This window comes from Manis javanica, chromosome 2 (genome assembly GCF_040802235.1).
Source record: "Manis javanica isolate MJ-LG chromosome 2, MJ_LKY, whole genome shotgun sequence".
Classification (NCBI taxonomy): domain Eukaryota; kingdom Metazoa; phylum Chordata; class Mammalia; order Pholidota; family Manidae; genus Manis; species Manis javanica.
The window spans coordinates 66,883-79,966 of record NC_133157.1 but is presented as its reverse complement, the minus strand read 5'-3'; the positions used below and the strand labels follow the sequence as shown (position 1 = coordinate 79,966).

At 48.3% G+C, this 13,084-nt stretch overlaps 1 protein-coding gene across 10 annotated transcripts in view; it reads left to right on the top strand.

Annotated features, from left to right (window-relative positions):
- The window catches only part of CACNA1B (calcium voltage-gated channel subunit alpha1 B), a 180,455-nt gene extending 172,967 nt beyond the window's left edge, over window positions 1-7,488 (top strand). For all 10 annotated transcript variants that reach the window (XM_073220677.1, XM_073220671.1, XM_073220659.1 and 7 more), the window contains 3 exons: window positions 5,238-5,445; window positions 5,722-5,960; window positions 6,319-7,488. In XM_073220677.1, the coding sequence (XP_073076778.1) occupies window positions 5,238-5,445; window positions 5,722-5,960; window positions 6,319-6,849 (978 nt within the window). In that variant the 3' untranslated portion in view covers window positions 6,850-7,488. The remainder of the gene's footprint in view (window positions 1-5,237; window positions 5,446-5,721; window positions 5,961-6,318) is intronic.
- Window positions 7,489-13,084: the final 5,596 nt, after the last annotated feature.

The window sequence follows — 13,084 nt, the reverse complement described above, 5'->3', positions numbered from 1 at the left end:
TGCCTTCTCCCATGCAGCAAGCTCTGTGAAAACACCACCCCTTCAGCAGCCCTCTCGCTGCTAGGAAGCCTCTCAGACTGCCTGCCTTTCCCTTGTCCCAGAGCGGCGGGTGTGGATCCCGTCCTCCACAGATGGCCGGAATCTGTCTGTCAAGCAGTCCACCTGTCCCAGCTCTCCATCCTCCAGCGCACCACACAGTGTAGGTTTCTGCTTGCAAAGCAGATCTCCAGGGCTGGGTGTTCAGCAGTCCCAGGCTTCTACCCCCTCCCCGTCCCGTTTCTCCTTCTCCTGCCCGTGAGCTGGGGCGGGGGAGGGGCCTGGGTCCTGCCAGATCAAGGCTTTGGCGCGTTACCCTGTTCTGGGAGGTCTGCTCTGTTCCTGAGGTCTGTGTGCAGTCTGGTGCAGCCTTCTTTCCTGTTGCTGTGTTAGGGTTAGTTGTGTTAACTATATTTTCACACTCTCTGTGGTTTTTGGAGGAGTTCTCTCTCTCACCTCTCATGCTGCCATCTTGAATCCTCCTGCTCCAGTTCCATATGAATTTCAGAACTATTTGCTCCAGTTCATTGAAGAATGCTATTGGTGTTTTGATAGGGATTGCATTGAATCTGTAGATTGCTTTAGGCAGGATGGCCATTTGGGCAATATTAATTCTTCCTATCCATGAGCATGGGGTGTCTTTCCATTTACTGGTGTCCTCTTTAATTTCTCTCATGAGTGTCCTGTAGTTTTCAGAGTAAAGGTCTTTCACTTTCTTGGTTAGGTTTATTCCTAGGTATTTTATTCTTCTTGATGCAATTGTATATTGAGTTGTTTTCCTGATTTCTTTTTCTGCTAGTTCATTGTTAGTATATAGGAATGCTACACATTTCTGTGTATTAATTTTGTATCCTGCAACTTTGCTAAATCCAGTTATTAGTTCTAATAGTTTTTTGGTGGAGTCCTTAGGGTTTTGTATGTATAATACCATGCCATCTGCAAACAGTGACAGTTTAACTTCTTCCTTACCAATCTGAATGCCTTTTATTTCTCTGTGTTGTCTGCTTGCCGTGGCTGGGCCCTCCATTACCATGTTGAAGAAAATGGGGAGAATGGGCATCCTTGTCTTGTTCCCAATCTTAGAGGAAAAGCTTTCAGCTTTTCGCTGTTAATTATGATGTTGGCTGTGGGTTTGTTGTAATGGCCTTTATTGTGTTGAAGTATGTTCCCTCTATACCCATTTCTAAGAGTTTTTATCATGAATGGATGTTGAATTTTGTCAAATGCTTTTTCAGCATCTACTGAGACAATCATGTGATTTTTGTCCTTTTTGTTAATGTGGTGTTTGATACTGATTGATTCATGAATATTGTACCATCCTTGCATCCCTGGAATAAATCCCACTTGGTCATGATGGATGATCTTTTTAAATCCAGTTAGCTAATAGCTTATTGTGGATTTTTTCATCTATGTTCATCAGGGATATTAGTCTGTAACTTGCTTTTTTTGTGGGGTCTTTGTTTAGTTTTAACTAGACTCATAGAATGAGTTTGGAAGTATTCCCTCCTCCTCTGCCTCTTGGAATACTGTAAGGAGGATGGGTATAAGCTCTTCTTTAAATGTTTGATAAATTCAGCCATGAAGCCATCTGGTCCAGGGGTTTTGTTCTTAGGTAGTGTTTTTATTACCAATTTGATTTCATTGCTGATAATCGGTCTGTTCAGATCTCCTGTTTCTTCCTGGGTTGGTCTTAGAAGGTTGTATTTTTCTAGAAAGTTGTCCATTTTTTGTGGCTTGTCCACTTTATTGACATACACTTTTTTCATAGTATTTTTTAATAATTATTGGTATTTCTATGGTATCCATTGTGATTATTCCTTCTTCATTTCTGATTATGTTTATGTGTGTACACTCTCTTTTTTTCTTGATAATTCTGGTTAGGCGTTTATCTATTTTGTTTGTTTTCTCAAAGAACCAGCTCCTGGTTTCATTGATTCTTTCTGTTGTTTTATTCTTCTCTATTTTATTTATTTCTGCTCTGATCTTTATTATGTCCTGCCTTCTACTGACTTTGGGCATCATTTATTCTTCTTCTAGTTTCTTTAACTTCTAGTTTCTTTAACTTCTAGTTTCTTTATTTGGGATTGTTCTTGTTTCTTGAGGTAAGCCTGTATTGCTATGTACCTCCCTCTTAGAACTGCCTTTACCATGTCCCACAAGTTTTGGGCTGTTACTTTCTTTGTTTTGAAGTCTATTTTGTCTGATACAAGTACTGCAACTCCTGCTTTTTTCTCCCTAATGTTTGCATGAAATATATTTTTCCATTCCTTCACTTTCAGTATGTGTATGTCTTTGGGTCTGAAATGAGTCTGTTGTTGGCAGCATATAGACGGATCCAGGTTTTTTTGTCATCCATTCTCTCCTTCTATGTCTTTTTGGTGCATTTAGTCTATTTACATTTAGGATAATTATTGATAGATGTGTACTTATTGCCATTGTAGGCTTTAGATATGTGGTCACCAAAGGTTCAAGGGCAGCTTCTTTACTATCTAACAGTCTCACTTAACTCGCTTATTACAGTATTTCAAACACAATCTAAAGGTACTTTTCCCTCACTGCTTCTTTTTTTTTCTCCTCCACTCTCTATGTATTAGGTGTCATATTCTGGACTCTTTGTGTGTCCCTTGCACTTGCTTGGTAATTAACTGGTCTGGTACCTTTATGGTGGGTTTACCTTCTCTTGTGGCAGCTATTTAGCCTTAGGACCACTTCCATCTACAGCAGTCCCTTTAACATATGCTATAGGGCTGGCTTAGTGGTGGTGAATTCCTTCAACTTTTGTTTATCTGACATTTTTAAATCCCTGCTTCAAATTTAAATGATAATCTTGCCTGGTGGAGTTTTCTTGGTTGGAGGCCCTTCTGTTTCATTGCATTTAATATATCATGCCACTCCCTTCTGGCCTGTAAAGTTTCTGCTGAAACATTTGCTGATAGCCTGATGGGCTTTCCCTTATACATGATTTTTTTCTCTCTCTGGCTGCTTTCAGTACTTTCTCCTTGTCCTTGATCTTTGCATTTTAATTATTATATGTCTTGGTGTTGTCTTCCTAGGGTTCCTTTTGCTGATGATTTTTGTACTTCCATGAACTAAGTGTCCATTTCCTTCCCCAGACTGGGAAAGTTTTCAACAATTATTTCCTCAAGGAGACTTTCTATCCCTTTGTCTCTCTCTTCTTCTTCTGGTACCCCTATAATGCTAATATTGTTCTGTTTGGATTGGTCTCACAGCTCTCTTATTATTCTTTTATTCCTAGAAATCCTTTTCTCTCTCTGTTTTTTAACTTCATTGTTTTCTTTCTCCCTAATTTCCACATCACCTACAACCTCTTCAGCCTGTGTAAGCCTGCTATTAACTCCCTCCATTGTATTTTTCATTTGAGATACTGTGTTCTTCAGCTCTGAGTGACTTTTTTGGAGGTCTTCTGTCTTTTTGTTGAGGTCTTCCCTGAGATCTTGAATATTTTCCTGTAGATCTGTGAAAATGTTCATGACTTTTACTTTGAAGTCTTTATTAGGAAGATTGGTGACTTCAGTTTCACTCAACACTTTTTCTGGTGTTTTGTCTTGTAGTTTTGTTTGGACCAAGTTCCTCTGCCTCTTCATTTTTTTTTTAGTGTTTCCTATGCAACGATAACTTTGTGTAGGAGGCGCCCTCTAGTGCTCAGAAGCTCAATTTCCTGTGCAGAAGCCCCAGCTGTTGGTGTGCAATGGGCAGGGCACCTTTCTGTCTGGCTTGTAGTGATCTGATTACAGGTGGTTTATGTGGGCGGTCAGCTGATTGAGGGATCAGGGAGAATACTTGGGGCTGTGCCATTGGAGTAGCTGTGGGCAGAACTACCCTCCTCCAACAGCCTGCAGCAGTGGTGGGGGCCACAGGTGAGACGGGCCAGCGCCTGCAGGGAGGAGGGAGCTCCCAGGGCTGGCTCCTGCAGGTACTTCCCTGGCTACCCCAAAACAGGCCTGAGAAGGCTGGAAGGGTCTCCCTCTGCCTACTTGGGAGCAAAGTTTGGTTTCACTGCCAGCTGGCAGACCATGCACCACAGTGGGGGGCTTTGGGGCTGTGTTGCCAGCAAGGATGGAGTGTCTGAAGCTCCTGAGAGTTCCTAGCCTGTTGGGCTGGGGGCGGGTTGGGGAGGTATCATCCACCTGATATTTCTCCTGAGCGGAGAGATCTGTGTAATCCTCGCCCCTCTGGCACCCCTCTTGCTGCTGGGAAGTCTTTCAAACTGCCCTCTTTGCTTTTGTCTTGGGGGGAGGGTTTGGTAAGGTATTCCTGTTCCCCACAAGAGGCTGAAATCTCAGCCTCCCCAAGTGTTCCATATGTCTTTATTGTCCAGCCCCACGAATCACCAGAGCTCCATATAATGTGGGTTCATTGTGTTCCCAGAGCAGACCGCCAGGGGTTCAGCGGTTCTGGGCTCCCACTCCCTTCCTGCTCCGTTTCTCTCCCTCCCACCTGGGAGCTAGGGTTGGGGGAGGGCTTGGGTCCTGCTGGGTCTCAGCTTGGCCACTTTACCCTTTCTGTGGGGTCCTCTCTTCTTCCACAGATGTAGGCGGTCAGTTCTGCAGTCTTCAGGTCATTTTGAGGTTTTGTTGTATTTGGTGTATTTTTGTGTTATATGTGAATTTGGAGGGAGGTTTCTGCCTTGCCTTCTTACACTGCCGTCTTTTCCCCAGAATCATCTTCTTCTTTCCCTTGGTGCTTGGCACTGAGCAGTGGCTGTGGGCGAGTTCCACTCAGAGGACCTGTTCCCATATGACCTGATTTCAGCCCCAGGGGAGCAGCCTCATGGTCCTGCTGGATGCACAGATGGGCTGGCAGAGCCATCACACTGCAGCCACTGAGGGACCTCTGGGCCCCCCACCTGGGTTCTTCCATTCAGGCCAACAGCCTCCCTCCTCCTGGCATCCTCCCTGTCTTTTAGGGACATAGATGCAAGTGGGCCACCCGGGCTGCACCAGGTGTGGGAGATGGACACTTACAGAAACAGCACTTTGTGCAGAGTTCTCTTGCAGAAATGGTGGGTCTCTCAGGTGGAGAAGAACTGTCCAGGAAAAGGGGAAGGCCTGATGTCTCCTGGACCCTGGTCCCTCAGTGTAGCTTCCTGAGGACCCTGGACCCCATGGGCCAGGATCTCCTAGGCACTGTACCCCTAGTCCCCACTCTCAGTTGTGCACCTGCCCTGTCCACTCCTGCAGCCACCCCCAGATGCCAGCCCCATGAAGCGCTCCATATCCACGCTGGCTCCCCAGCGCCCCCGTGTGGCTCATCTCTGCAATGCCACCCTGGACCATGCACCAGCCAGCCAAGCTGCTTCCCACCACCACCACCGCTGCCATCGCCGCAGGGACAGGAAGCAGAAGTCCCTGGAGAAGGGGCCCAGCCTGTCCGCAGGCACGGATGGTGGTGCGTGCAAGAGATCCTACATGTGGCTGTGGCCTGGGTCTGGGGTCTGAGAGCCCATGGGGGACCCTCTTTCTTTCTGTATCTCACAACCCCCCACAATCTGCCCTGCATAGGAAGCATTGAGTCCTGGGCTTGGGTACCAGGCAAGACTGCCTCCCCCCCACTGGCTCCGCTCTTCCCCAGGACTCCCTGCTGGCTCTGGAGGGTCTGGGTGTTGGGTGGAAGGCCTGTCTCCCTGCTGGTCTGACTGCCTGATGTCTCCTTTCCTTGGGCCAGCACCCAGCAGCACTGCGGGCCCAGGGCCGCCCCAGGGAGAGGGGCCTGTGGGCTGCCGGAGGGAGCGCAGGCAGGAGCGCGGCCGTTCCCAGGAACGGAGGCAGTCTTCCTCCTCCGAGAAGCAGCGCTTCTACTCATGTGACCGCTTTGGGGGCCGCGAGCCCCCACAGCCCAAGCCCTCTCTCAGCAGCCACCCTACGTCGCCAACGGCTGGTCAGGAGCCAGGACCCCTGAGACAGGTGAGACTGGGTGGCCGAGGCAGCCCCTCCTCACGGCCCTCCCGCACCTTTGCAACCCGACGCTCATGTCCTTGCTCCCAGCCCGGTCTGCACTCTCCCTCCCTGGACCATGCCATCTCTCCTCTTCCCGGGCTCTTCCCATCACCTGCCATCCCCTGGTTGCCGTCCTGGCCCTAACTTATGCCATCTGCCTTCACGCTCCCCACATTCTGCCTGTTCCCCTCCTGGGCTGCCCTGGGTCCAGCCCACCTGCCCTCTTCTGTGCCCTTCAACCCCCACCTCAGGGACTCTCACCTCTACTGTGCTCTGTTTGATCTGGTCCTTTGATTTTGATTTTCTCTGTTCCATTTTCTTTTAGGGTAGTGGTTCAGTGAATGGGAGCCCCTTGCTGTCAACATCTGGTGCTAGCACCCCTGGCCGTGGTGGGCGGAGGCAGCTCCCCCAGACCCCGCTGACCCCCCGTCCCAGCATCACCTACAAGACGGCCAACTCCTCCCCTGTCCACTTTGCTGGGGCTCAGACAAGCCTCCCTGCCTTCTCCCCTGGTCGGCTTAGCCGTGGCCTTTCTGAACACAACGCCCTGCTCCAGAGAGACACCCTTAGCCAGCCCCTGGCCCCTAGCTCTCGAATAGGCTCTGATCCTTACCTGGGACAGCGTCTGGACAGCGAGGCCACTGCCCACACCCAGCCTGAGGACACACTCACCTTCGAGGAGGCTGTGGCGACCAACTCAGGCCGCTCCTCCCGGACTTCCTACGTGTCCTCCCTGACCTCCCAGTCCCATCCCCTCCGCCGTGTGCCCAATGGCTACCACTGTACTCTGGGGCTCAGCTCTGGCGGCCGGGTACGACACAGCTACCACCACCCAGACCAAGACCACTGGTGCTAGCTGCACCATGGCCGCCACCGCCACATGCCTGCTCAGCGGGCACAGTCCAGTTGATGAGTTTTATCATCCACACTGGGCTCCCAGGGACGCTCGGGGGGCCTTGCCTCCTGGGCCAACTGGGTGGAGGCCCCGCTGCTCCTCTCTCTTCTCTCACACTGGATGGATCACTGATGACCTTTCCAGAGGGATGAGGCTCTCTCCATCCCCTAGTGTGCTGCCTTCCTGGGTCTCATACTGTAGACCCGACACAGGAGGTGGTGGCGTGTGATGAGCTGGATTCAGGGAGTCTGAATCCTGTGAGATGGACCCCAGCATCTGGCGTATGTGCTTGGAATCCTTATTAGGAGGTCTGAATCTTGTGGGGGGGCATCCTTTATCCAAAGGTGTGGTACAGAGAAGCAGACCATGTCTAAAAGTTTGGTGAGACCTCAGGATGGAGTCGATGGCAGACAGCACCTTGGGAGCCCGGCCGTGGCTCTGTGCAGGTCTTGTCAGCATCCACAAACACACACATGTCTGGCATCACTCTTCATAATTTGATCAGCAAGTGGACACTAGAAATACACTCAAATGCTCTCTGTCCTCTCCCAGACAACTGTCAACTGTGCAAGAACTAAATCCAAAAATGTTTTTGCCATTCATTTTGTGTTTTAATCCCAATGCCCTTCACTCTTGTCAATTCTATGTATTTGATCCAGAAAAAACAGAGAAGCAGAAAAATGGGGAAAGAAATGTTCACATAACTTAAAAAAAGTCAAACAAACCCTTAGGAAGATCTCAACTTATCACGACGCATGTGTGTGTGACTTGTACAAGGAGATGTGCTCCCATCCAGTCCAGGCAGCCCCCCAGACGACCCCTCGCCCCTGCCACTCTCCGCCAAGTGCCTGACTCCGAGCCCTCTCGTGCTGGGCTCCTGGTGGCCGTGACGTGGGGCCTGTGTGAACTGTGGGCCGGTTTTGTGGAAACCAATTCAAACAGCAGCCAGGTAAAAGGCTGATGCTGATGGAGAACACTGAGATAAATGACATCCAAGAGGGTGGGTGCAGTTGGAAACGGGGTGACCATTTCCCCCTTTCCTCCAGTCACGGAAGGGTTTCCTGAGAAGCCACAGAGCAGTGTAGGACGTGTGCTTGCTGGGGGCACTCAATCTGTTCTCCATCTGATTCTCAGGGACGGGCCGTGATCTGTGTTGTCAGGAAGTTTCACATAAGGCCGGAGAAGAGCGAGAGATTAGATGGGTGGGGGTGGTTGGGGACAGGGCGCATGGGGCAGGAGGGAGGGCCATGTCTGAGCAGGTGTGGGCAGTTGGGACTCCCAACTTAAATGAGGCTGAAATTCGAGCGAAACAGCCAATGAAGGAGAAACTCAGCCACTGTGGCTCAGGGAGGGGCATCTGAAGCCCAGCAGTGTTTCTGGCACGAGATGCGGGAAAGCCGGCCGCGGACATGCAGCCTCATGGCCACTCCCACAGGGAAAAGACTGGTTAGGACTCTGGGCATAAAATGGGGGGAGACTGTTCACTTGGGGCACACAGGAAGTGTTTACACGTGTCAATCTGCTGTGTCCTCCATGTCTTGAGATGTCAGCTGGTTTCTTTGATGGATCATCTGAGTGCTCCCATTGGCCTTCAGCCTGTGATTCTCCTTAAAGAAACAGTGTGTGGTGTGAGTGTGCGTGTCTGTGTGTGGAGTGCATCCAGTGAGTGGATGCCAAAAACCCACAGGGCTATGCAACAAAAAAACACGTTTAATAGAAACAAAACACACAAGGCCGCCACCTGTTCTAGAGTTTCAGCATGATTGTGACCAAACCATTTTATAGACTTTCTTTACTCAAAGGCACAACACTCTGAGACTTTAAGATAACAGAGTATTTCACTCCAGTAGGTCAGTGCATGTGATTGCTGCACTCCTGTTGCAAAACAGAAGGATGTGTATTTTGATACTGATGTTTGTCTCTGCTCCCCATCCTATGTTATTTTGAATGTATCCTTTCTGTGCAGAACCACAGCTGACTCCCAGGTCAGTTTGGGTGGGAAATCCACTTTTCTAGACTCAGAGCCTCTCTGGATTGTCTGGACTCTTCTAGACACTGGGATCGGTGAAGATGACAGAGAGTGGGGGAGGAGACACCATGTCTTGTTTTCCTGACTCTGGGTTTTGTTTCTGTATTGTCTCTTCTTAGCTATCACGTTTCCCCTGAAATCTCATAGTGAGTTGCCAAATTTTAAATGCATCAACAAGTTGTCTGCATCTGGAACCAGTCAAACAGTGGCTGTAGTTTGAGCAAGTTATGTGTGCATGTAAAATATATACATATATACATATATACAAGTATGTGCATGAAAATGTATATCTTCGTACTTTTTGATACAATGTATTCATTTGTTAATTTTTAATTATATTTGATATAAATCAAAAGTTTGTTGCAAAACTTTATATTTAACAACAGTGTTAAAAAAAAAAGGAAGAAGTCCCAACCCTGCAACACAGCTGGGACTTGCTTCAAAAAAAATTCTGTGATTGACTAGTGCTGCCTGAGTAACATTTATCAGCCAAACTTTGGATTCTGCTATTGTTTCTATAATGACATTTTGTATGAAGCAGTCCTTGGATTAAAATAAAACTTAGCAAAAAATCAAAAACAAAACCCCATCCTGCTGCTGGGTGGTATATTGGAGGGGTGCTGGATTCCGAGGCGGGTGGGCACCGGGGGGCGAGGCCATGTGCGCCGGCTGGCACGTGGGTGCACAGCGGGGAGTCCTGGGGAGGAAACGACTTAGGTGACTTGTTCTTGGCCTTCCGGTGACATGAGCATGAATCGGGGTGGGGGTCAGCATGGACATGTGGTAGGAGGAGTCAGGGTGAGGCTTCACAAGAGCTGTGGTCATGCTTGAATTAGGGATTGAATACAGTTGGGGGGGGGGGGGCGTCAAGGCTGGGATCCAGCAGGTCTTGGCTGAAGTTCTGCATGGCTGTAAGTGTTCGTATGGGTCAGTGCTTAGGAGTCAGGTAAGCGTGAGACAGGATGGGTTAGAGTGAGGCTTTGAGCTGAGGTTGGGGGTAGGGTTAGGGTTAGGAATTAGAGGGTAGGGTCGGGTTTAAGCAAAAGGTTTGTCTAATAAGCAATGACAGTGTAAGGTTATGTGGGTATCAGAGTTAGGGTTTTATTCACTTTATACACTGGGAGCTCATTTAGAAAAGACGATTGAATAGGCTGAGGGTTCAGATAAAAATGTAATTTATGGTTCTGGTTACACTAGAAAAAGGGATTGGAATTGGGTATAAATTCTTTAGTCCCTTCTGATATGGATTTATAGTTGGGATTGAATGGATTAGTGTTAGGACGGTACAGGCTCAGGGTCAGGGTTTGGGTGAAGGTTAGGTATCCACTACAAGCATTTCCAGAGAGCAGACCCCATGTTTCACCCACGTGGAAGATGGGCTTATGATCCCAGTCTAGATAACCCCACGTTCCATCCTCTGGGTGTTCTGATGGGTCCAGGGATGAGAATGTGAACAAGCCAGGCCAAAGGCATTTAAATCCCAGGGAAGGAGAAACCCTCCCTGTAGAATGGAAGATGAATGGGTGTCAGCCTGGAGCTCCTGGAGGCCCAGGATGCAGTGATAGAGGCCGTGCTTGTGAAAGGGGCCGCCCCGAAGGCACTTAGCAGGGTGAGGGTGGAGAGGGGCCGTCGCACCTCAAGAGTGTGACCGCTGGGACCTGCCAGGCCCAAGCCTGATCTTAAACTCGCCTCTTGTGAGTATTAATTAATTTTTACTGTTTATAAAAGATAATTAGTTCATTTTACTTCTCTAGTGTTTCCATGCCCTTGGAATTAAAAAAGTCCCGGCAGACCCACCAGAATTAGCAATTCCCAAGACTCCCTCCACATGGTGTCCCCACTGGGCAGGGCATGGCCTGAGGAGATGGGAGTCCTGGGTGGGGCCAGGTCTTAGGGTGCCTGCTGCTTAGCTCTGTCCCTGTTCCTTCCCTGTCCTGGGAGAGGGAAGTCCAAGCAGGGCGAGAGGTCCCTGGATGGCTAATTGGTCTACTTGCATTTTCCATATTTTAGGGCCCATTTTGTTGAAACGAATTTTTACTGGAAATAATGCATTTTCTCTAGGTTTACAGTTTGGTGCAGTAGGTTTCTCACTTTTTTTTTTTTATTAAGGTATCATTGATATACACCATATGAAGGTTTCACAGGAAAAACAATGTGGTTATTACATTCACCCATATTATCAAGTCCCCCCCATATCCCATTGCAGTCACAGTCCATCAGTGTAGTAAGATGCCACAGAGTCCCTATTTGTCTTCTCTGTGCTACACTGTCTTCCCCGTGACCCCACACACCATGTGCACCAATCACGATACCCCCAATCCCCTTCTCCCTCCCTCCCCACCCGTCCTCCCCTCCCCTCCCCTTTGGTAACCGCTAGTCCCTTCTTGGGAGTCTGTGAGTCTGCTGTTGTTTTGTTCCTTTGCTTCATTGTTATACTCCACAAATGAGGGAAATCATTTGGTATTTGTCTTTGCCTGAGCTATTTAATTGAAGGTAATATCCTCTGACTCTATCCATGTTGTTGCAAATGGTAGGATCTGTTTCTTTCTTATGGCTGAGTAATATTCCATTGTGTATATGTACCACTTCTCTATCCATTCATCTACTGACGGACACTTAGGTTGCTTCCATGTCTTGGCTATTGTAAATAGTGCTGCGATAAACATAGAGGTGCATATGTCTTTTTGAATCTGAGAAGTTGTTTTCTTTGGGTAAACTCCTAGGAGTGGAGTTCCCAGGTCAAATGAAATTTCTATTTTCAGTTTTTTGAGGAAGCTCCATACTACCTTCCACAATGGTTGAACTAGTTTACATTCCCACCAGCAGTGTAGGAGGGTTCCCCTTTCTCCGCATCCTCGCCAGCATTTATTGTTCCTAGTCCATGTTGGCCATCCTAACTGGTGTGAGGTGATATCTCATTGTGGTTTTAATTTGCATTTCCCTGATAATTAGCAATGTGGAGCATCTTTTCATGTGCCTGTTGGCAATGTGAATTTCTTCTTTGGGGGTTTCTCTTATTTGATGTTTATTTTCTCCTCTTTCCAGTTTTCTACAGAACTGTCGCAGTTAATCAATAAATACTGATGATATGAATGAAGTCTACATCTTACTCGCACCCCAGTCGCTCTGCCCCTCGCCACCCCAGGAGTCCGTGCAGGCACCACGTGACATTTGGTCCTCCCGTCTCTTTAGGCACTTCTTGGCTTGGACAGTTTTTCAGAGTTTCCTCCTTTCGATGATTTCGACAGTGTTGAAGAGGGTTTTTCAGATACTCCGTAGGATGTCCCTCTTTGGGATTCACTTGGCACTTTTCTCAGGATTAGACAGGTTGTGGGTCTTGAGGAAGCAGGTCTCAGAGGCAAAGTGCTTTCTCATCATTTTATCTCAAAGGAATATACTTTCGAGGCGACTTACCGTGTACAGGTTAACTTTGGTCGCTGGCTGAGGTCGTGGGAAGTTACTTTTCCCCATGCCCTTTCTGTCATCTTCATGAGGAGGAGGACTGTGCAGAGCCCACACTTCAGGAGACAGGAGTCAGCTTTACCTCTGCGAGGGCTGCTGAATGTCTACATCGAGTCTTTGGAATTGGCATGCATAGGAGAGGTCTATTCAATCCCATTTATTTGGGAAAAACATATAATCGTTGTTTGTCCCCAGGACGGGTGCCTGGGGACAGCCCGGCACCAAGATGCCTGGTCGCTCAGGCTGTGCCCGCTCTGGCTGTGGCGAGCTCTTTCCACTGGCTCCTGTTTCCTCTGATGTATTCAGGCTTGGTGGGGCTTTACTTTTCGGTACTTCCTTACTTTGAAACACTTCAGTATTATCCTGGGTCCTGTATTTACTGTCTCAGTCCCAGTCTCAGCCATTCTGTCAAAGAGCCCTGGCTCCTTTTACTAGAGAACAGTATCAAAACCCTGTGTGAGAGCTGAGTGTGCTCAGCGGGCAACAAGAGGAAATACGTGTGTGTTCCAAGTTCTGCTGTCCACCTGCAAGTGAGAGGCAAGGGAGAGTTTATTTGGGATTTGGCAGCACAGATTCAGTCAGATACCGAAACAGTGTTCCCATCTGTAGGTTGAAAAAGGTGTTTTATGAGGTAAAAGAAGTGTGTGTTTTTTTGTGGGGGAGGGTGGGCAACTATATGAGTTAAGTAGAGAAAAAAGGTTTTGT